Raw genomic sequence first — 27350 nt, 5'->3', positions numbered from 1 at the left:
ATGGAGCCTTCTTCTCCCTCTGCCTGTGTCTCTGCCTCTCTCTCTCCCCCTCTCTGTGTTTCTCATGAATAAATAAATAAAATCTTAAAAAAAAAATAAATTAGGACTAACTCTAGGGCCTTAAATTCACATACGTTATTCACGCTATTATGTTTCAAATAGAAAGGAGGTAATCAGCTCATTAGGTATGTAATGATTTTAACAAGACTTTGCTAAAACTTCATAGAAAAATAACTCATATTACATCTTCTGTGTGTCAGCTGAGGATGAAAGGCGACATCGACTGCCCTTCGTCAATGCCAACAGTCACACTTGAGTCTTGCTTCTCCTCCACAGTTCTGTCACCAGCAGCCATCTAAGCAGGCCCAAGCCACCCATCACTGTTGCCAGGCCTTAAGGACCAGGTGTGGCCACAGAGCACCTTCCCTAGAACTGCAGCACATGTCAGGTTTGGCACATATTTTTTATTTTCTTTTACTTTCACATTTACAAATTCAGGAAGCCATTTGGAGAAAGGGGAGGTTGAGGCTGCCTGGAAGAAAAGCTGGGCTCGTGGGTACTGCGCAGAGTCGGGCACTTAGGACTTCTCACAAGGATACCTGGCCTATATCTCAAGAGCCCTCGCTGTCAGGCGACATCTGAAAGAGCAGCTGTGGCCTGCTCCTTCATGCCTGGAAGATGCCTCGGCCCAGGATTTTATTGCTGGTGAACTTGATTATCCAACATATAGTCCAGGATGATGGTGTTATCAGAATCGGGTCCAGTGGCGAGCATGTGGCAGAGATGAATGGAAACTGCCATGTGAACACTGCATTGATTCTGCAGTGCCGGCATGTGGCCCATGGTTGCCTCTGCCGCAAGGGACAGCCCCAGAGACGGGTGTTGTCACCTCCGGATAGGACAAAGAGGTGAACAATAATCAGCATGGACATGCTCAAACCCACCGCAGTGGGAGTGCCAGAACCCAACCAGCTCTCCCTTCTCCCAAGCTACGTATCCTGTAAGGCCCCCCACGATGTTCCTTTCCTCAGGTGGAAAGAATGTACACTCCCCTCTTTCCTAAGTTGCATCTCTCGGGGTGAGTGAGACAACTGTTCAGCACGCAGTTCAGAAATACAGACTAGAAGTACCAAGGCATGTATCCTGGAAAGATGGACTGCCAAAAAGTACCCTCAGGTCACCTCTGAGTTTCACAGGAACAAAAGAGTCTTAGAAAGAAAGAATGGTTTGCCTCTGTGATGATAGCAGCGCTAAGATGAAAGCCAGATTTGATCCTGTATTAGCCCCATGCGATTTTTGCAGACCATTAGTTTCTCTATCTCTCCTCAAAGTGCCAGGTGCCACTCTTGCAATCCGTTAGTGACGGGCAGGACCACCCACCCTCTAGGGGAGCTGCCAGTGTGTCTGCCTCTTTGACAACCGAGGGAAATGACTCCTACACCATATATTTCTCCTCCCAGCCTGTCAGACTGCAGATGTTCAGTCCCTTTCACGTTCTGAAGAGAGAATTCTAATGGCATCAACTTGGGAGGAGACCGAGGGGGGACCTGCCAGGGCCCTCAGTGCACCTGATGTCCAAACTAAGTTGTAACGGTCAGGGTCCAGCTTCATTGGCCGAGGCATGCACAGGTCCATGGGAGGCTGCGGAGTCTCCAGAAGGAGTTGAATGGAGGACATGTCATTTCTGTGCTCACGTCTCCCATCTGGTTAGCCTCTGGTCTAAAAGGTATTTGAATTCACATTAGTTCTACACATTAGTTTAGCAAAAAATCTGGCTTCTGATACCCAAAGAGCTTAAAGTCCCCTTCAAAACGTGCATACAGGCGCCGGATGTCTCGTTTGCTGATGCCCAGAAAGTAGCGCTCCACCTTGGTTTTATTATACACGGTAATGCCCGGAGGGATGGTGGGGTAAGACACCAGGTGGTCTATGCCGGCTTCTTTTAAGATATATGGGGCATCGTCCTCCAGGGTCTCATGGTGACCAATTACACTGTACTTTATTTCGCAGGGTGCGCACAGTTCAACATACGTCACCCAGTGAATGATGTGGTCCCCAAACTGAAGGTCCAGCCACCTGTGGTTTGGATCGCCCAGGTACCGTACAAAATCTTCAAACTGGATGCCCCTGGTCTCTGTACGGTTCCTCCTGTATTTCCTAATGATGCCAGGGGCAATCTCGTGCCTGTACCAAGGCTCAAAGCGGGGATTGTGAACAAACTTATCCTTAAACGCAGAAATCAGCCTTTCGAAGGGATCTCTTACGATAAAAAACTTGAAGTATGTTTTCAAGCTAAGGAAAAAAATGAAGATAAACAAGCAGTCAGGCTGATGCTCATTGGTGATAACCAGGGAGAGGTGGGACGACGGAAGAGCGTCTGCTGGAGCAGCTGCGGCCACTGTGGCTAGAACTCGCCCTCCCGTGAGGAGCGAGCTTCGCACATTTCTGAGTCCACCCACCCACCTTCGGAAGCAGACTGTTACTGACCCATTTTACAGTGAGGAAATAGAGACTCAGAACCGTAACTGTCCCAGGCCACGGGACTCTTCATCCCAGAGGGCCACCGTGAAGACATCTACTTATCTCAACAGATACTCAAGTATTTCCAAACTTCAAAGGGGTTTAAAAGTCTTGTTCTTGGGCAGAGAACTGATTTAAGGGCAGGACCCTGAGTGAGGCAGAACAGTGGAGGCCAGAGGAAGTTACTTTAGGAAACCTCTGTATAAGTTCAATTTACAATTGCCAGGGGAAGGCCACCTAGAGCACGGAGTAGGTAAGAGAAAGTGGGGAGCGAGGCTGCTAGCTCCAGGTGGCAGGAAGGTGGCCCGGGGTAGCTGCCAGTAGTGGCGGGGCTGGCGCAGTGGCAGCAGCGTGACGGCCTGGGATGGTGCTGACAGAACAGTGACATCACCACTGCCATCATGACAGTGCCCACTCCCCGCCAGAGACCAGATCAGGGCCCTGCACACCTGGACTTGTCTTCTATCACAGAAGCCCCTATGAGGTCAGTGCTCAGGCGGGCAGCAGGACAGCCCTGACCCAGGAGGCTCTCTGATCCCGCATCTAACACCTGCGTTCTACAGGTTTTGCACAAACCAGGAAGACTAAATAACCAGCACCAGAAAAAATTAGAATCAAATGGCTAAAAAGCAAGGGAGTCAAAGTTCATTTGGTGCCCTTAACAACATTCTGATTTCTTTTAAGCCTTGTTCTGCAGGGTCATTTCATAGTTACTAAAAAGAAGTTTTCAATTTACTAGCTAAGTAATTTTTTAAATGCCGAGTCTCTGCCCTTGCTGTGATCAGTGAGGTCTGATTCTCTCGGCCTGTGTTAGGTTCAGTCCTCTGGGCAGCTACCATGAAAGTTGGGGTAAGGCCTCTGGAAGAAGGTAAAAAACTAGGTGGGGTTCCTCTGTAATCCAAATCCCTTTCCTATGATCTAAAGGTCATATTCAGTAAGGAGTCCATAAAGCTTAGCAGAACTAAAGGAGAACAAAAAAAAAAATTACTCGTTTCTATTAAGAAAATTGTGTAACCTTTGTTTTAATGGACTGCATAAAGGTAAGGGTGGAGGAGATGTTTTGAAATTCTCATGAAGGATTTTTTTTTTCATGAAGGAATTTAAATGCACTGAACCCTGGGTGTATACTTGGCTGCCTCTCACCGATGTAAACCAAAAGCCCCCAGTAGTCCTTGGAACAATCTGAAGTGCATGGCAAGGGCAGAACTAAGCCTCGGGTTTTACCAAAATCCCGTGAGGAGCGAGCACATTTCTGAGTCCACCCACCCCCTTAGGAACCTACTCCTACCGCTTCTGAATTTCCGCATCGCTGAAGGAAGAGAGACGAGGGAGGCCATTCTTCTCGTGGTCATGAACCACATTTTCGGGGATCTCTTCAATGGAAGGAAAAGCCCCTGGGAAGGAAACAAGGAAGGACAGGTTGGCTGCCTCAGTGCTACCCTTCAAGGAAGATGCCTGGTCTCTTAACCTGGGCCCCAAGTTCCCCACAAGCCCATCCACCAAAATCCCAGTTTAGGTATTTGAATTCCAGCTGCTTCTGCCAGCAGGATGAGAGAATGAAGAAAAGCTTCTGGTAATCCATAAGCCAACTAGAGGAAACAGACAAGTCACGGTAGGTGGGGGAACAGGGGAAGAAACACTGCCAATCCCTACCCCTGGCAATGCACCTAAATTAGGTGAAATCTGACATTTAAAAAAGCTCCCTGCATGCAGAAAGAATTCCTAAAACGAGCCATGCTCCTTCTACTCTGAAATTGGGAGGAAATGCCAGGGGAGCAGGACTATGAAACATACTGCTGGCTGATGCCCCATCAGGGGCCCATCACTCCCAACAGGCTTGTCCCTCCCAGTTCCACATTCCTAAGCCTGTGGTGGTTCCTAGGTAACCTCACCACATCCCAGACTGGCGAGTGGCAAAGCTGATTGGTGCTGGGAAAACCTGGCCAATGCTGTGGGAGCAGGGTGATATATCTGAAGCAGGGGACAAAGAGGACAAAATGTGTCTAAGAAGGCAGGGCAGGAGCAAAGCCACAGTGCCCAGGTTGGGGTTGCTGAATGGAGCCTTGAGTGCACCCCACCCTCAGGTTGGTGGACTGGGCAGGTTTTTCCTTCTCTTCTCAACTTAAGACAAATGGAAACAAAGCATCATTACCCACAAAGGTTCTAGCCAGGCCTCTGCAAACCTTCCCATCCATCGTTATATTAATCCTGTCTTGTTGGAGTCTGGCAAAGGAGGATCTCTGTTGGGCCACCTTATACAAGGGCCACTGCCTTGGTTTTTTTTTGTTTGTTTGTTTGGTTTTTTTTTGCCTTGTTTGATTTATCCCTTCCCCAAGTACGTAAGCACCAGTCCAGAACTCTGCGCTAAGTGCTATGGATGGCCATGAAATGAGCAAGATGAGCAACTGCTCTGAAGAGGATAATGAAAGAACCAGCTCTGAAGATTTATACCTGGACCTGCTCAAGTACCTGTCCTGGTGCAGGTGTCTCTAGGGACGACTGGAGACAGCCACAAGGACCATCCTCTATTTATGGCCTGGCAAACCTGCCCCCACTTTTATTCTGCGCTTGCAAATTGGTGTTTACTTATTTAAAGTGTGATGCTTTATATTATGGCGGCAGACTTATAAAACTTTTGTGTATTTATTGTTTTAAATTTGATTTGTAACCTCATTCTTTGATGTCAAAAATCCAACGTACTGTCAGAGTTCCAAGAAACACATTAATTATATACTATAAGATGAGGCAAGTGTCTCACTTTTCTCCCCCAAACAACCACAAAAAGGTCAAATGAAGCAACCATGAGAAGGCCGATTGACCACCAACTCTAAGAACAGCAGCAAGAGTGGTAGGCTGGAGGAGAGGCCACAGGGCCACCTCTCACAGTGCTCTGAGGGCTGATTCCTGGTCCTGGAGTCACAGTGCTGTCAACTGGAATTACGCTCCTTTTGAAGCTGGATTTAACAGACAGAGCCCATAATTATCTTGGACCAATTCAGGGTAATTGGAGTTTAAACAAACAAACATGGTATCTGAAAAGAGCAGTGAGTAATCAAAACCTGTAGTGTATGAGGTCACTTTCCAATGACCTAATTTGTTCCTAAATAAACATGATTTCCTGAAGCAAGTGGATTCAATCCTCTGAACATAGAGGCTCTGTACAAAATGGGACGCCTTCTTTCTTAGCCAAGTGGCACAAAATACTTCATCTGTGGGTGAAGGGGCCCCCACACCCCCACCTGACAGGGCTCCCCTCCCAGGCCTGGGTACAGGACCTTCTACTGCAGAGGAGCAGCTGGGAGGGCACTGAGTGTGAGCCTTGACTTACCACCATAGAGCTAGCAACTGCTAAGAGGCAAAGCAATGCCTCTGAAGAGAAGAAAAGAGATCAGCCCAGGGTGGTGGGGGACAGGCTGTCTGAGATAGGGATTCCGCTCTGGAAAGTGAGGAGAGATCCTGACCACTGGGGGCGGGGTGGGGTGGGGGCAGTGGCTTGAAAACCTCAATATTTAAAACTTTAAACCACCAGCTTTTAAAGTGCAACACCCAGGGTGACTGGGTGACAGGCACTAAGGAGAGCACTTGATGGGATGAGCACTGGGTGTTATACTGTATGTTGACTAACTGAATTTAAATAAAATATTAAATAATAATAATAATAAAGTATAATACCCACAGGGGAAACACAACGGAGAACCGTCTATAAGGTTACCAGCCCTTCTGAGTCGACAGTCCCTGCCTGTGGCTCCTTTGTGCTGTCCCCCTCAGCTTCCCCTGCTCAGGCCACAGGGCACCCCCAGGCTAACCCTGCGCCCGACCATAGACCGCAGGTGGCCACCGGGCACTGCACGCACCATTTAACACGATCAACACTTTCTTCCACTGGGTGTTGCCCACTTTAGGAGTCTGGCAGAAAAGAATCCTGTGCTTGTCACACACAAATATACGGTCCAGGACAAACTTGGAGATGGCAGTGTGCGAGAGGTTCTTCAGGGCTTCATCCCTGCAGACGTTTCTGATGAGTTCCAGGCGTTCCATATAGACCAGGGGCTGAACCAGCCCTTTCCCAGTCGGCTGCAAGTCACAAGGAGGCAAAAGGGGCATAAGAGCTTCTTGAACAGGAAACAGGGGAGCACACCCCCACCACGGGGCCCACCCAAGGTACCCTAACCCCTGACCTCATGCAGCACATTAGCAGGTAGAGGGCAACAACCAGAGCCACCTTAGCAAGAGCAGGACTCTGCAGGCATGATTCACCTCCAGGGGCCTGGAATTCAGGCTGCATGGATGTGCTGGACCAAAGCTCGGTCAGAGACCTGAGGGTATTTCTTCACCCTCAGCTTGAACAGACCTGGGAGGAGGCAGCGGATGGGCTGTCTGCCTGTCACTCTGCTGATGGTGGGCACTATGGCCCACAACATCTCGGGCATAGCAGGATACTCTGCATTTGAGCATTTTAGTGCCTCCTTCCTTCTCCCTAGCATTTCCCTCCACCTAATTCTGTATACGTAGATGGATGGTAGAGAAGGGCCAGTCATCTACACACGTGCGGATTGTTTCACAGATGCTCTGGTATTACTGGTATTATTGGTGTAATGGTTTACTAATTTAAAAAAACCTACTTTAGGTCATTCAGTATGGGTTTTAAAAATGCAAGAGCCATTACTCCATCTCCTCCATGACAAGCATGGGGCCAAGCTTCTTTGTAAGGCAGTTTAAGGAGAGGGGAATGGGGTCTGTATAGCAGTGGTGTCAGTCTTCCTGGAAGCATGGCCACTGTGGGCAAGTGCTGGGGGCACTGGTTTCTGCTGAGTCCTCCCAACAAGTGAGAAAACCCATGTGAATGTGGGGCAAAGGCTCTGATCCAGAAACCCCCACCTGCCAGGAAAGTGGGTCTGGAAGCAAGCAGAAGTGGGCATGTGGGCTGCCCTGGATGACCCAGGATCACGGGGACCACTTGGGGCATGGCCTCCGGCTGGGTTTCTGAGGTTGGGGTGCAAGCTGCACAAGGGCATTGTTGCTGCTTTTATTCTGTGATGTCTCAAGCGTTTTTGATCACCTCTGAGTTATCTGGAATAGATCTCTCAATAGTTTTTCCTCTCAAAAGCAGTACAATTTCCAGTCTGTGTGTTATCTAGGACACAGGACAGTTCCTCTGTAGACTTCACATATGGAATACTACTTGAGTGTGAATACTGAGTCATCATCCTCCCTACAAAGTCTCTAGCTGGCACTGAACACCGGAGAGAAGTCTGTGGCCCACCCTTCCCACCCCTGCCTCAACTGCCACTCTTTGTAAGCAACCCATTTTTAATACCCAGGTGCTTGTAGGATTTTTTTCTGTAATGTTCCACCACATGAAAAAATTCATCAGGATAGATCAGTGTGGGTTTCTCCTCTGATTTGCCTCAAAGGCAGGGAGCCCTTTCTACCTGCACTTTCGGTTCAGAAAATGTCTTTTTTTCCTCAGGACACTTAGGCAGGGGTGGAGCTCATATGCGACAGTGGGTGAAAGTTATCTTAGGTTAGGAGGCCTATGTGAGGAGGTGGGCAGGGTTTCTGGATCAGAGTCTTCGCCCCGCAGCTCACATGGATTTTCCCACCAGGTGGGAGGGACTCCTTAGAACAGAAACCAGTGCCACTGTGCTCCAGCATTTCTTCACAATGGCTACCATTGCCGTAAGACTGACACCCCTACCAAACAGAACCCATCCCCTCTGCTTACAGGTAGTTTAAGAGGCATAACTCTGTGCTTAACACTCAAGGGATGGAGTCTTATACCATATATTTGTTACACCTCAATGGATGTCTTTTAAAAAAGAAACATACAAAAGTGTTGACAGTGGTTAAAGAAAATTATGGATTGTGATGGGTATAGCTGAGGTCTTTTTCCTTCTAAGGCTGGATATTTTAAAAAAATATACAAAGAGTTTATCTCCTTCATAAAAAACTTGATTTAGAAATATTGGCTGTTGGGGGAGAGCACCTATAAACACTTCTATAAAGTTCTAGAAAACTGTTCCAAGTTGTCTGTGAATGGCATCTGGGTACTTTCTATATTAAAAGGTGGCTCTGTAAAAACAGCACATTTTTGTCTCTCTTCCTTCAGCACAATCATCACTAACTAAAAGCCACAACTCTGCAGAGCCCCCTCTGAATTTCCTTCCAGGGCTCACCTGTCCCTTTCTTACCAGCCATGGGCCCCTTCTCATCTTTCCTTCCTCCCTTTTTCTACAGCAACAGCCAATATTTCCAGCCACTTCCTGAAGTGGCCTCAGGGCCCTTCCACTGCCCAATAAATCAGAGATGAGTCAGTATGGTTGGCAAGGAAAGTGGACACAAAATGGGTTCATTTGGCTTTTCCTCTCAAGAGAAAGTTGACTTAAAAAACAAAAAGAGATGAAAAAGCTCAAATTCCAAATTATGACACATACTCTTTGGGACAGCTTTAGAACCTAACAGAATATCTATAACAGAAAAGGGCTTTCGTTAACACTTGATTCAAAATCTACTGCTCTGTTACTCGGCAGAGTGAACCATTTGACAAATATTTATCAAGTCTTTACTCTGTGCTTGGATGCAGTTACAGGTGTTCTGTGCAGACACTGAGAAAACCTCAGCTGAGTAACAACGTGTGTGGCAGTTCAGTGACACCCTGTCCTCAGTGACTTATTAATCCCTCCCTGTTCACATCATGGTGGAATGTCTGCCCACAGAGACCTCTGGCTTTCCAAGAAGCATCCCATAAGGCAGGTCTGAATAAAGAGTCTGTTCCTCTAACCCCACTCTTTTGGCTACCCCTACTTGTGGCGCCTTCCCCTCAGCATTTTGAAATGTTTCTGTTGCTGTTTATTGTCTATTCATTCCCTTTAAGTTACCCAGAACTTCTTCCCAAAAGTTCAAACCAGATGGTCCCCTAAATTAACTTTACTGAATGGACCAAAATGCCCTTTTATCTGTTAAAATGCACCAAGATTTTCAGGCAATCCATTTAATGGGCAGTTGTAAAACCAGTCCTCCCCTAGGGACTGTGTCAGTTACAAAATGGGGGAGAAGGACATAGCCTTCCAGAACACAAGAGAACAAGGACACTGGAAATATTGGGATAATAAATGCTTCCACCCCACGACTCCAGCTCCCTGCTCTTACCTCATGAATCTGCCATAACCAAACTCCCTGACATACCTTCTCAAGTGTTTGACTGAATTTCCTGGGTTTCCCTGGTGAAGGGAAGTGTCTTGGGAATTCCTAACAGCTACTTTCTCAGGTCAAGACATTCTAGAAATGAGAGTGGGCACTTGCAGCCTTACCCAGGTCTGATCCTTTGCAGAGATATCCCTTCCTCCCCAGAAAGCACAAGCATGAGTCTGCCACTCTGGCTCTTGCCTTCTTGCTTCCACAAATGGAGTCTAATTTAGCTAGAATTTGTTCAAATACATATTCTGGCCCTCTGTCCCTTTCGGCGCCCTCGGGAACCCCAATTAAACGTAGGTTTTTCTTCCTCAGGCTGTCGTTTATTTCCCTTAATCTATCTTCATGGTCTTTTAATTGTTTGTCTCTTTTTTCCTCAGTTTCCCTCTTTGCTATCAACTTGTCTTCTAGGTCACTCACTCGTTCTTCCACCTCGTTAACCCTCGTCGTTAGGACTTCTAGTTTGGATTGCATCTCATTCAATTGATTTTTAATTTCTGCCTGATTAGCTCTAAATTCTGCAGTCATGAAGTCTCTTGAGTCCTTTATACTTTTTTCTAGAGCCACCAGTAGCTGTATAATAGTGCTTCTGAATTGGCTTTCTGACATTGAATTGTAATCCAGATTTTGTAACTCTGTGGGAGAGAGGACTGTTTCTGATTCTTTCTTTTGAGGTGATGTTTTCCTTCTAGTCATTTTGCTCAGTGCAGAGTGGCCAAAAGCAAGTTGTATTGGGAAAAAGAGAAAAAGAGAGGAGAGAAAGAAGGAAAGAAAAGAGAAAGAGAAAAAAAAGGGAAGAAAAAGAAAAAAAAACGAAAAAAAAAAAGAAGAAAAAGAGAAAGAAAAAGAAAGAAAAAAAGGGGGTGGGGGAAGGAAACAAATCAAAAAGCAAAACAAAACAAAAACAAAAACAAAAACAAACAAAAAAAAGAACCACCGGGTAGTATCTTCTGATTCTGTGTACTTTAAGTCCCTTGGCTTCTCCTGGAAGTTGTCAGTCTAGCTGGTGTTCTGGGGGAGGGGCCTGTTGTGCTGATTTTCAGGTGTTAGCAGTTGGGGGAGCTGCTGTGCCCCTGCCTGGTGCAGGGCTCGGTGGGGGTTGTTTGCCCCGTGAGGCCGCAGGAGGAACAGCCCCAGTGGCGGGGCAGCTCTGGAAACCTGGATTCAGCTCCGGCAGGAACTCCGTCTGCAGGGCCTGGAGGCTCCGGGGCGGGGCCGCTGATCTGCTCAGCTGGGGCAGGAGCGTCCTCGCTGTCCTGGGCCCTCCCGGCCTCTGCCTGTCCCGGGGGAGGCGGGATCCTGGGCTGTGTCCCGGCGCCCTGTGCTCCGGAGCCTGCGCTGGTGGATTCGCGCTCCCGGGCCGCGCAACCCCCTCCGCGGAGCCGCCGCCCGAGCCCCTCCGAGCTGCTCCTGGAACCGCGCAGCCCCCTCTGCACGGAGCCTCTTCCTCTGCCCGAGCCCCTCCGAGCTGCTCCCGGGGCCGCGCAGCCCCCTCCGCGGAGCCGCCGCCCGAGCCCCTTCAGCTGCTCCGGGTCCCGCCGGGTCCCCCGTGCGCGCTGCAGCCCTTAGGGAGCTCGGCGCACTCTCCTGGGCGCGCAGTTGCTGTTACTGTCCCCGGGAGCCCGAGGGCATCCTCGCCCTCCTGGTTCCTGCTCCAACCCCCTGCGAGCCCCTTTCCGCCCGGGAAGGTCGGTGCAGCTCCTGCGTCTCCGGGACGGGGCTCTCCTGTCCTGGGGTCACTCGCCCCGGCCTCAGCCCGGCTCCTCGCAGGGCCCCTCCCCCTTGGAGGCCTTTGTTTCTTTACTTCTTTTTCCCCGTCTTCCTACCTTGATAGATGCGCGAACTCTTCTCACTGTAGCATTCCAGCTGGTCTCTCTTTAAATCTCAGGCCGAATTCATAGATGTTCAGGATAATTTGAAGGTTTTCTAGGTAGTTTGGTGGAGACAGGTGATTTGGAGACCCTACTCTTCCGCCATCTTGCTCCTCCAAATGGAGTCTAATTTAATCTCATTCCCTCACTCACCCCAACTCTTGCTCACTTATTGATATGGTCTTTCTCTCTTTTCTTTCACTCTATTCCAACCTGGATCATGGATGACACTCCAGAGCAGTGCATCACAGGGCAGTACTGACCCCCAAACAAGTTTTCTTGAGAAACTGCAGAAAAATCTCCTTCATTTTTAAATTTGCTTTTCCTCAAGCTTAAGCCTTATATGTAAAGAAAAACAATTTCTCATTCAATTGTGCTTATGGACTGGCATGGTTTTCTGTTTTCTTCCTTTGCAAATATACTAAACCAATTTCAGTGATTAACATTGTTTTCCATTCAAATATTCAGCTAAACTTTCTTTTGCAGTTTTTAAAAACTGAAGTGTAAATGAAATACATTATATTAGTTTCAGGTGTATGACATATTGGTTCAACAGCTACACAAGATCAACTTTTAAAGATAAGCTACACAACCTGATCACTTTTATAAATCACCTTTCTTTTGGGAGGACAGACGCTGAGTTTAACATCTAATGACTCCGGGTCTCAGAGAATTGTGTCTGACCAGCTGATTCCCACTCCCTTTACCTTGCATTTGAGTTTCATGAGCCTCAAGGGGACAGGGTAGCAAGAACGGAAAACAGGACATGTAGTTGGAAGTCCCAGCCCACTACTTGCTGCCTCTGACACACAGGCTCTGTTCCTGAAGCCTCACACTTTCCAAATGCAAAATGAGAATAAAAATACTTAGAGCTCAGAGGGCCGTTTTTGTAAGAATAAAACCCAGTAAGTCTTCTGTGGACTGCAAGGCATGTTCTGCTGCTGTATTTCCAACCACGATTACTCCCCCACAGGGCCTACAGTCTGTGGGAAGGGTGCTCCTCCTTTCCTCAAGAGCACCTCCTGGGATGGTCACTTTTGTTCTTCACGAGCTACTGCATTGTAGCTGCACCCTTGTCTCAGAGCACTGTGTTCCTCTTGTGAAACTCTTACCCCAACTCTGTATCATTACTGATCTCAACACCTAAACGTTTATTTCCCTTCCTCTTCCCACCCTCCTATTTCCTACAGATTTTTCTGGTTTCCTCTGTGGTCCATCCACTCTCTTCCCTTGTCCTGGAATGCCTCGACCCAAAAGCAACATTCCAGGCATGCTTCAGGGAGTTCTGCAGACTTCACCAATCAATCAGTGTTCTGCATCTTGTAAACTTGATCCAACAGCACTTCACTCTGGCCAGGTACACACTTTCTAGACTTTGTTGCGCTCTAACTTGTGCAGTGCAAATCAAGGACAAGAACGTCTCCTTCTCTGCAGCTTAATGCTGGGCTGATAAATGTCTTAGAGTTTGGTCTACCAATTTCATTCCTTTAGACATACCTGCAACCCAAACTTTCCAGACCCAGAATAGAGGTTAGCCAGTGAGAGGGGAATCTCAAGAGTGTGTCCCCTCCTCATCTTGGCTGGGATTAATTAGGAATTTTTGTATAAAAGGAGCCTGAGGAGAAACACTTGGGAGTCAGAATACGCAGGAAGGTGAGCACCAGGTAAGTCAGCAGCCTTGGGCTGTGCCACCAACTCCCATATGATTTGGGATGATTAGCCTTTTCTCTAAATTGTTCTCTCATCCATACCATTCAAAGGTGAGATTAGCTGCTCTTCTATCCAAGAACCCTTCTAAACTTAAAAATTCCATGATTCTAGGTCAGAGACTTTCCCCCACTCCCTTGGTTTTCTCCTGATCTAGCTCAACATCCTCCATTCCCCTGGCAAGGCTCCTTCTAAGCTGGTCAGGAACACAATACAATCAACATTTACAGAGGATCCATGATGTACAAAGCACTGTGAAGAACCTAAAAACAGATGTGACTGTGCCACCTCCAAAGAGAAACTAAAAGATGAGTGGAAATGTACAGAAGTAACAAAAGCCACAACTCTAGAGCAGAATGTGATGAGACAGTGAGAGGAAGCCAGCTGATGTGAGTACAGATAGAGGGGAGGCTAGTCCCATGTGATGGGGATCCCCACGGAGGCCAGAGAGGGTGAGAACAAGACACCACAGCTAAATGAGGAAGAGGCAGCCCTGCCCCTCCGCTGACGGCCTCAGAGGGGATAGTACCCTCCACCTTGCTGTGCTTACTTTCAGTTCCTCAGGAAAGTGTTTCTCTCCAGGCGGCTTCCCTGCATCAGGCACGGCTGTCAGCAACAGAAACTCCTGTTTGGCGCCATATGCTAGGAGACAAAGAGGTTAAGGTGTCTTCTCATGGAAGAACAGAACAGATACACAGATCAGCAGGACAGAACAGAGGCCCCAGAAATAGGCCCACAAAAATATGCCCAACTGACATTTGATAAAGGTGCAAAATCAGTTCAGTGGAAGAGTCCTTTCAAAAATGGTGGTCTGACAACTAGACCTCTACAGACCAAAAAAAAAAAAAAAAAAGGGGGGATCCCTGGGTGGCGCAGCGGTTTGGAGCCTGCCTTCGGCCCAGGGCGCGATCCTGGAGACCTGGGATCGAATCCCACGTCGGGCTCCCGGTGCATGGAGCCTGCTTCTTCCTCTGCCTACGTCTCTGCCTCTCTCTCTCTCTGTGTGTGTGACTATCATAAATAAATAAAAAAAAATTAAAAAAAAAAAAAGGAAAGAAAGAAAGAAAGAAAGAGAACCTTTACCTGAATCTCATACTTTATTCAAGAACAAACTCAAAATGGATCAGCACTTAAATGTAATAAAACTGAGCCACCACTGGGTGGCTCAGAGGTTGAGCATCTGCCTTTGGCTCAGGGTGTGATCCTGGGGTCCTGGGATCGAGTCCCACATAGGGCTCCTTGCAGGGAGCCTGCTTCTCCCTCTGCCTATGTCTCTGCTTCTGTGTGTGTGTGTGTGTGTGTGTGTGTGTGTGTGTGTGTGTGTCTCATGAATAAGTAAATAAAATTTAAAAAAAAAAGCTAAAAAACATTGGAGAAAATCTTTGGAAAAATTGATAAGCTGACTCTCATAAAAATTTAAGGCTTTTACTCTGCAAAAGTCCCTATAAAGAGGATGGAAAGACGAGCCACTTGCTGGGGGAAATTATCTGCAAATCAATATCTGGCAAAGAACTAGTATCTAGAATATGTAAAGAAATTTCCAAACTCTACAGAAAAGAAAAAATCAATCCAATTAGAAAACGGGTAAGACACAAACTGACATTTTACCAAAGAGTATCTACAGATGGCAAATAAACACAAGAAAAGATACTCAACATCATTAGCAATCAGGCAAATAAATACAAATGAAAACCACAATGAGATACCACTACACATCTATCAAAATGGCTAAAAGGAAGTAAGGTGAAAACTCCCAAATGCTAATGAGGGTGCAGAAAAACTGAAGAACCTACATGGCTGTGGGAATGTAAAACAGCTTGGAAGTTTCTTTAAAAACTAGGCATTTAACTACCATATGACCTATTAATTGCATTCCTGAGAATTTATCCCAGAGAAATGAAAACTTATATCCATACAAAAACCTAAACACAAATGTTTATAGCAACTTCATTGCTATATTGTAGTAGCCCCAAACTGGAAGAAAACCTAGATGTCTTTCAACAAGTGAATGGATAAACAACAGTAATACATCCATACTATGGAATACTACCCAGCAATAAAAAGGAACAAAGTATTGATACACAAAATAATAGTTGGATGACTATCCAGGAAATTATTTTTTTTTTTTTAAAGATTTTATTTATTTATTCATGATAGTCACACAGAGAGAGACAGAGAGGCAGAGACACAGGCAGAGGGAGAAGCAGGCTCCATGCACCGGGAGCCCGATGTGGGATTCGATCCCGGGTCTCCAGGATCACGCCCCGGGCCAAAGGCAGGCGCCAAACCGCTGCGCCACCCAGGGATCCCCTATCCAGGAAATTATGTTGAATAAACAAAGCCAAGGCCAAAAGGTCATACACTGTCTATAACATTCTTTAAAAAAAAAAAAATTACGGAGAGAGAAATAGATTAGTGGTTTCCAAGGAGGGGGTAGAGGCCAGGGGAGGGAGATAGGGAGAGGCAGTTAGGTATGGTTATAAAAGGGCAACCCAGGGTTCCCTGTGGTGATGGAGATGTTCTGCATCTTGACTGTATCAATGTCAATATTGTGATCGCAACTCTGCACTGTAGTTCTAGAATATGTTACTATTGGGGTAAACTGAGTAAATGGTACATAGAACTCTGCATTCTTATAACTACATGACTCTACAGCGATCTCAAAATTAATGGTGTAATTTAAAAAAACCCAAGTTAGGGTGCCTGGGTGGCTTAGTTAAGTGCCTGACTCTTGGTTTCAGCTCAGGTTATGATCTCAGACTCGTGAGATCTCAGAGCCATATTAGGCTCTGCACTCAGCATGGAGTCTGCTTGAGAGTCTCCTCTCCTGCTCCTCCCCCACTCTTCTCTTTTTCTGAAATAATAAAATCTAAAAAACAAAAATCCAAGTTAGCAGTCAAGTTAGTATTTATACATTAGTTTAAAAATTCATGGATAGTGAGATGAGATGAGACAAATCTTACAAAATGCTAGACCAGAGTAATAATTTACAAAAAAAAAAAAAAAAAAAAAAAAAAAAAACTGCTTTGGGAAAATCCTTTGGGTAGAATTTGAAGATAATTTTCAAATTCCTACAATCAAAGAAACATTTACTTTCAAAATTCTCCAAAGCCTAAAAACATAATTAGAAAAAAGGTAACAAAAAAAGCATAAAATCAGCGTAACAAAGCATAAACAAAGGCACATTTTTTTCATTTAAAAAACAATCAAAACTTCATCTTGGGTCATTAATAGCCACACCACACACACTGGACTGGAGCCCTCTACCTGCCCCAAGGCTGGCTGTTACACCTCCCCCCAGGCCCTAGCCAGCCCTGCTGTTAGTATGCACCATGGCCTGCTATCCACCCTACTCAGGGAGGGTAAAACATCTTACAGGTACCTGACAATAATAATAATCCCATCTCCCCATCTGTTACACATCTTTGAGTTCTCTGCCTCCAAAATAAACCTCTTTGTCACACACCTTTAGGAATGCCACTAAAGTCTTTTTCCTAGCCTACGTGGGATTTAAAATGCCATCCTAACCAAAGCTGTACACAGAAGCTCTTCTGTACTTGCAACAAGGTCAAAGAGCCCGGGCATCCCTGGGTAGCTCGGTGGTTTGGCGCCTGCCTTCGGCCCAGGGCATGATCCTGGAGACCCGGGATCGAGTCCCGCATCGGGCTCCCTGCATGGAGCCTGTTTCTCCCTCTGCCTGTGTCTCTGCCTCTCTCTGTGTCTCTCATGAATGAATAAAATAAAATCTTTAAGAAAAAAAGGTCACGAGCCCTTTCTATGGTATGAAATGGACAGAGTATCGGCGCCACTAGCCCCCAGAGTTCCTCAATGCACCCCGAGGACCCCAAAAGACCACCCTCTATTCATCCTCCTCCACTGCAACCTTGTCATCATTGAGTACTCACATGCTAACAAGACAATTCACACTTGATGCCTGTCTGGTCACTTTGTGTTCTGATGGCATCTTCAAAGACCAGCGTTGCAATGCTTAGCTCTGTCACAGGTTGAATGGGTTCTGCAGAATCCTAAGTTTCCTTAATAACATTTTAGATGGGACAATGCATCCTGAATTCTAAACAGCTGACTTGTCAATGAATTTCTGAAGCAACTTGTTTCCCATACTCAGAAGCAGAGAGAACAGGCTTTGGCAGCTGTGGAACATCTCATCTCTCAGCCAGTCATTATATTTGGCACAGATGGTCTCGTTCCCCATCTTGACCCTCAGGAGCAAGTTTCCAGCTCCAGGATCAAGCATTTTGAGCCTCTAGGTATGGCCAGGTGCCCCCAGTGTATCAGATAACTTTTGTTACAGGCATCACTATATTTGCAATGCTTTATAAGATGTCTACATTTGCCAAGCAATGTACCACCTTGTTCTTCTAGAAGGGATCACATCCACGAATCTCCCTCATCGTGCTGTGCACCAGCACCTCAGTGTCTGTCACCTGCCCCATCACATGCTAGGCAGTAGAAAGGCAAAGATACTCAAAGCATGGGCTCCGTCCTTAAGCAGCTGACAGCCAAGCTGAGAGGCTGAGTAGAGGCGAAAGATTAGAAGAGGAAGTCAAAGTGAGCTGAGAAGAAAAATCAGTGTCTACACATACACACCAGATTGACAAGGATGTCGTTTTTGATTTCAAGTGTCACCATACCATGCCATCAAATTTCCCAACACTGAATGGGCTTTATGTCCCTGTGCCAGAGTCTACTTATAACATCTGAGCCTAGTTCCATATGACACTGAAGTTTGTTAACTAAGGATGGATCATTGCTACAAATACCTTTATGGCTTCACTGCTGAGCTGAAGACAGACCATAACACAACTTTTTGAACAGTACTTCAAGGTAAATCTGCTCTTCCTATCAGCTTAAGTGGCAGGGAAATCATTAAGAACAGGTAGGTGAGAAGAAAACACACATGCCCGGTCACAGATTGGAACAGAGCTCTGTGTCCCAGAGGTCACAGCCAGAAGGAGCAGCCACACAGACATTGAAGTTACATCAGGCCCCTTGAATGATGAGACCACGGATCCCCCATCTGCTTTACAGGAAATGGAACCTCATCATATAGGAGACCACTGTGTTGTCAATTATTTCTTTGTGATGATACTACACATTGGGCTTTTGGTTTAAAACCAAAACACTGTGAACATGAGTGAAACAAACTCCTGCATGAGAAAAATCTCTTCCAGTCACATGTTAACAAACCTCTTTCAGTTCCCTGTACAGAGCAGTAAGACTCACCAGGGGGGCTTAAGTGCCTCCCCTAGACAAAGGGGGCCCCCTAAGGCTAAGTGACTAAGCCCACCAAACCACAGCTGTAAAGGGGGCAGGAGATACCCTCTCTGATGGCCTCCTCAGAAGCTGCATGTTTACCTTCTCATGGGTGTCCATCCCTGCTCAATCACCCAGGCTAGCAAGACACCCTGCAGGCGAGCTCACTTCCTTCCTTTAGAACTCAGCCCATCTTCGTGATCCCAACCAGGTACTTAGGGACAATTAGAGAAGTTTCTGTGTGCTCATAAAGGCTAGGTTGTGTTTTGGCCTTGACAACAAAGGGTTCTCACCCCAAGTTACCTGCATGCTGTGGGGCTTACTGGTGACCCACCCTGCTTCCCAGAGGTGGGAGAAGGGCAGTGGGGCCAAGCGTGCACCGGATCTAGGGTTCCAACCAGAAGTAGTCCACACCACTGCACTCCCATTCACTAAACACAGCAATCACACCGAACATCCACCAGTGTGAGAAACATTTGGTGAGCAGCACCTAAAGCTACCATAGATCTTTCCTCCAGGTTTAAAATCTTAAAGCTTCTCATCCTTCCTTGCGGGTTTCTCCTTCTATCCCTTTAACTGTTTGCTCCACACTTTACAAAGCCCTCTAGGGCTTCTACATTTTCCTGAAAAAACTCACCACATCCTAGCTTATCAGATCCTAGCTTATCCTCATACTGAGGAATGAAAAGTTCTTTAGAGGCTATTCTGCCAAAGAATATTATAACTCAAAGGCACACACCTCACTTAATTATTTTTGGTGGAAGTCTCATAAAATATATTCCCTATACTCCTAGTTTTTGAAACAAAATAAATAATAAACAATTTAACCTCATGACTTGCCATTGAAGTGCCTTCCTTGCCAGGAGGTGACATTTAAGGGAACCATTAAAATGTGTGGACTTGCTGTACCAACAAATTCATATTCTCAGCAGCTGCAGCTCTTTCTACATTTGTGGGTCTCCACAGTTGCACTCCTAGAGATTCTAACTCTAACTCATTTGGTCTCTGGTTGAGCTAACAGGGAAAGGTTTACAAAGTCTTGCAGATAGTTCTAAAGTACCATGGGGATGAGACCCAGTGCTCTCTTAATGAGGGATCTCCATCACAGGTAAGTGTAACTGTTCTGGAGCAGCTAGAGAAACATCTAAATGGTCAAGCTGAGATGACTGTCTCAGATTCCAAAGACTCCCTAAAGTTTCAATGCCTGCTGTTCTGACAGAGGCCCTGGTCCATGGTGTGAGCCCTGAGTATCTGTGATTATCCATCGTGCTCTGTGATGCTCCTGGCCACCCCATATACCTGCAGTTAACACAGCAGCCTTCCCAAGGCTGTGAAAACCTCCCAGGTTCTCACAAGGGCTCCTGGAAGGTGGGGGTGGTACCTGAAATGACAATCTATCAGGCCTGAGCACAAAGGAGCTAGCTGAGTTACTGAGTGGAAAGCACGGAGCTGAGATTCACCTCTTGGGGCTAATTTCAGGGACTTCCTCTTTGGTCTACACATCTGCCTTCCAGCCTCACTGTTCCTCTATAGACAGGCTGAGAGACGGAGGGGAGAGGGAAGAGAGAGGATGAGTGGGAGCAGGAGGGTTGCCCGTTGAGCAGCCCTCAGCCCAGCAGGGGGCTCTCTGGGCTGGAGCGGAATGGTAGTCTGCTGGCCACTTAGAAGGCACATTTCCTGCAGCTGCAGTAAGTGGGGGAAACTGCTGGAATGAATGGATACTCTCCTGAACTCCCCCTTCCTAAGGGCCACCGACCTGCAGGGGCATGTGTGAAGGCTTGTACACAGTGAAGATGCTGTGCATACCCATGTTCACAAGCACCCTCTTTATTAGGTAGACATAGGCCAATCTGAAGCTGCTCATGAGCCTTTTCAGTATCTCCCGTTTGCCTTGTCTCACTTTGCCATGGAAGGAGTCGCCTTGGGGTTCCAGACCATCAGTGCACCTCCTTACGTACCCAGCATCCTCACAGATCAGAGAGCTTCACTGTACTCAGGTCAATCTTGGAGCTGTCAGACATGTCCATTTTGTAGAAAAAAAACACTAATGCCTCAGTAAGCAAAGGTCAAGGGCATAACTTAAAATAAGTTCTTCTGAATCTGGGTTTGGTGTTCTTTATATGTCTTCACCTGAACACCTACATCAAGTCAAGAAGAGCTAAAAAGTCCTCAAAGACTACTGGACAGAGTATTTAAATCACCTCCCCTCCAGTGAACTGAAGGTGACTTTCAAACGCATGGCTACCAGCACACAGTGCCAGCTAGAACACAGGGATGCTGGTCAATCACGGCAGCATCTCTGGATGACACAGAGTAGGAGACCTACCAAGCATGGGGCCCAGGAGATAACCTGGCAATGGTATTGCTGGGAAAAGGCCACCAAAGGAGCCCACATAGAAAGCGTGCTCCACTTGCCCCCAGGGGAGATGCAGAGAAGACACCTTTGTCCCTTTCCACCTCCTCTTGTGCACCTCTGTAACATGAAGGAATTGGACGCCATGACCTCCAAGGTCGCTTCTGGCATTAATGTTCCTCTGATTCTGTGACAAAGGTCATCTATGTATGTATCCAGGAACAATACCACGGCATTATCTGGATTAACTGAAATCCATCCCATGAGGAAGCATACCTACCATCGGGGTCTTTAAAGGTCAATGTGATAAATTTGCTAGCCACCATGAACATGAAAATCACCCAAAAGCATGCGGCCAACAGAAGCCACTGGTGGTGCATGTTGTCAAATGTCAGCCATTCAGTAATTCTTCCTGGAAAACAAAAGTGAAATGCCCCTGATGCTCATAAATAAGTCAATTAAACAAAAGGTAATAAAAAGAACAGGTGATTTTAATTAATAGCATCAATGCAAATATTTGAAAAAAAATTTTCTATTGACACAGAATTTTGACTTAGTATTTAAATTTTATTAATAATATGAAGTTATCAATCTGATAATTCAAACAAATTTAAAACACTCTAATGGAAAGGAGCCATTTCTGTTTGTTTTTAGAATACATGGTAAGATTTGGCTTTTGCAGATTTGCCTTGTAACTCCCTTCTGGCTCAACCTAACATCAAAACCAGTTGCTGGTACCCAGCAATAGCCTGCATCTGGAAGCAGGTGGGCAGAAGGAAGTCTACCAAGGGTCAGACCTTTGCTGTGGTAATTTGCAGAGGGCAGAAGCCATACTGAGGCAATTACAAGCAGGCCTTGGGTAAAATCTTGACATGCTGACAAGATAGATGTAGCCACACCTACAGAATCTCTAAAATGGTAAAAATGAACACTGGAGCTTTTCTGTCTCCATTCACTTGCCTGTGAGAGTCTGTGCAGAACCTTGGGGGTGGGTGTTTTTCATGCTGTCACGGCCCGAGAGTAACACAGGGCATGTCAATCCTCAACAGGTCATGCTGCAAGGGACACATAAAAAGCAGGGAAGTCACAGTCAATTCTTGGCAAGAGAGAGAAAACAAAAAGGGTGTTTCATTTCACCTTTAACACAGTGCTTCTTCAAGCCAAACCAAACCACTTAAAGAGACCCTGCTGGGCTGGGTTGGTTTCCACTAGCTGACTGAGGCCATCCATCACTCCTGGGCAGCAGGGAGAAATGGTCCTCTCAACAAGGTGCTGATGACTTATGATTTCAGACAGCTTCTGAACACTGGATGGGACAGAGCTCAGCGGGGACCCAGGTAATCAACTCTCCACTTTGTCTCAACAACATTTACTTCCTAGAATCTCAATGGAACCAGACATCTGAAACCTGAATTCCCTCCACCAAGTGATTATCCAGCCTATACCTGAATACATCCTGCAATGGGGAGCTTACCACCTTACTTTACTGGGCGGCTTGAGAGCCAAACTCTGTCTTTCTCACACATCAGACCCAGTGTGTTTCCTGGGGTCTTCAAACAAGGTTGTCAGATTAAATAAAATAAAAATGTAGGACACTCAGTTGTAACTGAATTTCAGATAAACAATACAGTAGTGTCCCCTAATCCACCAGGGATACTTTCTAAGACCTCCAGTGGATGCCCCAAACTGCAGAGAGTACTGAACCCTATATATTTTGGGGTTTTTGGTATACATACATCCCTACGAGAAAGTTTAATTTACAAATTAGGCACAGTAAGAGATTAACAATGATAACTAATAATAAAAGAGAAAAATTATAACAATATGCCATAACAAAAGTTATGTGAATGTGCCCTCTCCCTCTCAAAAGATCTTACTGTGCTGTACTTACCCTCCCTGTGATGATATGAGATGGTAAGCTGCCTATGAGATGAGATACAGTGAGGGGAATGACATAGTCACAGCGACATAGTGTTGGGCAACTACTAACATTCTGACCATTTGTCAGAAGGAGGATCATCTGCTTCTAGACCACGGTTGACCACAGGTAACTGAAACCACCGAAGAGGGGACTACCGTGAATAACGTTTTAGTAGAAGTATGTCCCAAATATTACATGGGACATACTTACACTATAAAGAGCTATTTGTTGTCTCCTGAGTTTCAAATTTCACTGGGAGTCCTGTATTTTACCCGGTCACACTGCCTAACATGGGGCATGCCCACCCCTCTCCAGCTGCCTGAAGCCAGCTGGCCTGCCTGAGTTGAGTCTCCATTTCTCCTTCAGTTCTGCTCGACTGAGGGAGAAAGCCTAGATGGCTCCACCACTCACAGCTCTGTGACTCAGCAAGTCACTTAACCTCCCTAAGCCTTGATTTTCCACTCGTGAGACAAGGCTCTCCTCCTTCCAGGGTGGTCATGAGGATTAAAAGGTCTGTAGCTGTCCCCCTGTAAACATAAAGTGATCCTCTCTGATTTTCCAATTTGATCTGCAAACAGCCTTCTAAATAGCCAGAAATGAGTGAGACAGCTGCTAGTCTTCCCAAGAAGGGAGGAAAGAAAGCCAGACTCATCCCAGGGGACTCAAGTTCCTAATTCTTCTATTCCAGAGACAACCAAGGTATAGGCTGTGACCAGAGGCATAGGGTACTGCAGTCCTGAGTCCACTGGCCTTGTCCCTCACTACAGTGATACTTAGAGGTGTCCATCCCCATGGTTTCCAGTGGGAGCACTCCACTGGGAAATCCCAACTGCAGGCCTTTTCTAACAGAAGGGCAGAGGGGCAGAAGAACCAGTGAGGGCTGCGGAGGGGGTAAAAAGAAAGGAGGCAGGAGATAAGTGACCAGAACAGAGAAACTTTGTTCCCTTATACCAGCTTTCAGGAAGCCTGAGAGGCCCAGGAACACTCTGGTTGCTGAGTGGCCTGGGGCTTGCAACCCCACTTTGCTAAGAGAAGTGCTAAAGACAAGTGAATACAGATGAGGGAAGGCACCTCGGGCTGCTTCCCTCACATGGGCTTTCACTGCAGAGCAAGAGAACCTCCCGGCACTGCTCACTCACAGTGTCCTGCCATGCTCAGATGGAGGCTGAAGCTTCTGGCCCCTGGGCACCCTCCTGGGTATAAAGCCGGCACTTGGGGCATCTTTCTAATGGGAGCCAGTTTTCTGAAGAGATCTAATTTGAGTCTGCGGACTGAGTCCACCTCTACATAAAAGTAGGAAGATAATGAATAAACAGCCTTACATGAAAATGAAGGGTCATATCATCTGCTTTTCAGGAAGCCAAGGAGCTCAGGGATAGGATCTCTACATCTGGGCTAGGAGAAAAGTGAGACCTGCATTATCCTGAAGCCACGCCTGCCTTCCTAAATCTTGGATTTTAATTTCAAGCCAGGAATACTTTATTCTTTCACCCCAGGCCTGGGGTCAGGGATGGGCATGGGGCGGTTAGTCTATTCTCTTCTGGAAAATCTCCCCAATTTTCTCATCTGTAAGATAAAACCACCACTGCACACCTACCAGTGTGTTGTGAGGCCCCCCGTGAGACAGAACCCACTGAAGCACCTTCTCTACAACTTACATCAGCCAATGTCTTCTTCCCGATGGGCAATTTTACTTGAAACACGTTCAACTTCAAAAGGGACTTCAATCAAACCCCCTACTGAACTAGGACATCTAGAGTGTCCTCTCCTGCTGTGAGCCTGGCTGCTACCCTAGGTCAGGAGAAGTGAGATCTGTAAGGCCTCCACATCCCTCTCGTCCCTATCACAGCCCACCCGGACTGGGCAGAGACAACCAAAGACACCTGGGGACCCTGATGAGGGCTGCAGGCGTGGGAAGTTTTGTGTGATGCATAAACCCTAGGCCCTGCCAAAAAATGTTCTCTTGAGAAGAGGAGTATAAAGTCGCAGGCCCTAGGCAGCCTGGGTGGCTCAGCAGTTTGGCACCTGCCTTCAAGGCCAAGGTGTGATTCCGGAGACCCAAGATCGAGTCCCATGTCGGGTTTCCTGCATGGAGCCTGCCTCTCCCTCTGCCCGTGTCTCTCCCTCTTTCTCTGTGTCTCTCATGAATAAATGAATAAAATCTTAAAAAAAAAAAAAAAAAAAAGATAAAGTGTCTTGGGTAGAGCTGCCCAGACAAGACTGAGGCCTGACAATGACCCTGTGCAGTTGCCCTCGCAGGCCATAGAGCCTGAGAGCGGTCACTGTGAAAGGTGGCTTGGAGGGAGTGCTCGCTGCTGGCCAGCAGACTTCTGTAAATGGGCAGTAAGCAGGGCCTGCTCTCCTCCTGTGCACAGCAGAGGAAAAGTCAGCTCACCTTGACACCCACTCTGTTGGAACCCCCCAAAGCCCCTCTCCAACACTCTGCCTTGTTTCATTTCCGCACCATACCTACTACTCATTCACCATCTGGCCCACTACTAGAATATAAGTGCCTCTGAGTAGAACAAGGACTAGAATAGTACCCGGCACTCAGTCAGACAACAACCATTATTTGCTGAATGCCTACATCCACCTAGAAACTTAAAGGGAAAACTCTGGAGAGCTGAAAGGCACTTCTGAAGGCACCTCACCCAACCTTCTACCTGAGAGTTTCCGAATTCTTTAAAGGATGAAGCCTCCAATTTCAACCCCAAAGTATTTCTCTAATATCCAGTGAGAGTGCTTATATATTTAATACCTATTACCTAAGAGTAGGAAACAAAAACTACTATGACTTCAGTATTACTAGAAAATAAAATTATAAGTTAGAGTACTTGACATGCATTTGAATAGATATACAACTTAAATATACTGACTGGGGTGGGGGTTAAGAGATCTCACTAGAGTTCCTGCTTAGTAAAGCGAAGGAAAGGATGGTAAATACTTTTCCAGCCGGGAGAAAATGTGGTTAACTGACAAAGTCAACATGTATCTGGATATTCAGTAAATACATCTCTGTCTTCATTAGTTTTTATTTTATTTTAAAAATGATTTAATATTTAAAACAAAGTACAGAGACTAATAGAACAAAAACAGGTTCTTGGCTCTAATAGTTTTGCTGTACTCACTTAAGTGTTTTTAAAGGAAAGAAGCCCCTGTATGCCCCCGCCCGGCTCTAATCACCCTGCACCCGAGAGCTATTGCTCCATCAGGGGGTTACACCTGTCAGATTCAACTCCTCTGACAGAAGGGGGTTAGGAAGGTAGTCTTCCCTGCACAGAGAAAGGCGGGGCTGGCTGCCGAAGGTGGGAAAGCATGTTCACCCAAGGCTGACAGGAAAACACTGCATTACATGATGATGCTTTCTAGGGAGGCTCCTGCTGGGCTGAGAAACCCTGGGGTGGAGAGATGCACTGTTTTAAGTGCTTACCTTTTTTTTTCATGGTCTATTGTGAAGAAATTCACAAATTACACACAGACTTAAGAAAAAAAAAGCTGTCAAGGTGAAAATTTAGATAAACCAGCACTTGTTCTCCAAGTCATGCACTACATGCGCCAACCAGAACCGTAAGACAAAAGCCTGGTCCCTCTCAAATACCCCTCCCGTAGGCCCATTATCTCTACAGCTCATAACATATGACACACAAACATGAGTAGATGTTCATCTGCATATACTTTTAAGGACACAATAACCTAAAGATAATTATTTGCCAAATTCATCATGAAAAGGGATATTCATCCATCCAACAAACCAGAAGCCAGGGATATGACACTGACTCCCAAACCAAACACATTTGCACAGTTTATGTCCTTATAGAGTCTGCAGTCTAACAGAGAGACACACATGCAACAAAGTCTATCCCACAAGTGGTGTGAGGTGGAGACATGGCTCTATGAGAGGAAAATACAAAAGGATAGAACTTGGGTGGAGAGGTCAGGGACAGCACTTATGTAAGGACGTCCCCAGGGGACCAGCAGGGAATGGAGGCCTGAGGGTAGGCAGGAGCAAGCCAGGGGCCTTTGAGGAACCAAAGGAAACCCCAGTGGCCGGAGTTTCCAGATCCATGTTAGAGATGAGCAAATGCAGCTATGGTCAGAGAATACTGCATCTTAAAGAGCAGTTTGTGGAATTTAGTTTCACCTTGTGAGCAATGAAAAGCCACAGAAGAGAGTTTTCCACAAGAAGAGGGGCAGCAGTGTCATGACCTGATTTAAATTTTGAAACTATTTCTCCAGCAGCACAGTCAAAAATGTAAAGCACTATCCACTTGGTCATTCTCTAGGCTCAACATCATTTACATAAGTGGCACAGAAGTGTTCTAACACAGCTAAGTGTTCTGCATCACCACCTAGACCTACCCTCCTAGATGACCACAATGACAACCAGGACCACCACCACCACTGCCTTCACACTGCCATCATCATCATTGCCATCAAGGTTGCTAAAACCTAGCACATAAACTAGTAAAGATCCACAATATCTAACAGGTTGGGTTTTCACGGATCCTAAAGA

General features: G+C 46.4%; 1 protein-coding gene across 7 annotated transcripts in view; it reads right to left on the bottom strand.

The window, feature by feature from the left end:
* Positions 1 to 444: 444 nt before the first annotated feature.
* The window catches only part of CHST10 (carbohydrate sulfotransferase 10), a 32079-nt gene continuing 5173 nt past the window's right edge, over positions 445 to 27350 (bottom strand). For 5 of the 7 annotated variants that reach the window (XM_049115449.1, XM_049115450.1, XM_049115448.1 and 2 more), the window contains 6 exons: positions 21873 to 21971; positions 21197 to 21324; positions 13840 to 13931; positions 6375 to 6594; positions 3809 to 3914; positions 445 to 2292 (listed from right to left, as the gene is read on the bottom strand). In XM_049115449.1, the coding sequence (XP_048971406.1) occupies positions 1755 to 2292; positions 3809 to 3914; positions 6375 to 6594; positions 13840 to 13931; positions 21197 to 21324; positions 21873 to 21919 (1131 nt within the window). In that variant the 5' untranslated portion in view covers positions 21920 to 21971 and the 3' untranslated portion in view covers positions 445 to 1754. Of the gene's footprint in view, positions 2293 to 3808; positions 3915 to 6374; positions 6595 to 13839; positions 13932 to 21192; positions 21325 to 21872; positions 21972 to 24159; positions 24179 to 27350 lie in introns of those variants that run through there. The other 2 variants (XM_049115452.1, XM_049115454.1) reach the window with 2 other exon arrangements.

The sequence above is a fragment of the Canis lupus genome, chromosome 10 (genome assembly GCF_003254725.2).
Source record: "Canis lupus dingo isolate Sandy chromosome 10, ASM325472v2, whole genome shotgun sequence".
Lineage (NCBI taxonomy): Eukaryota > Metazoa > Chordata > Mammalia > Carnivora > Canidae > Canis > Canis lupus.
Note: the sequence above shows the minus strand (reverse complement) of the source record. Positions and strands in the feature narration are given on the sequence as shown.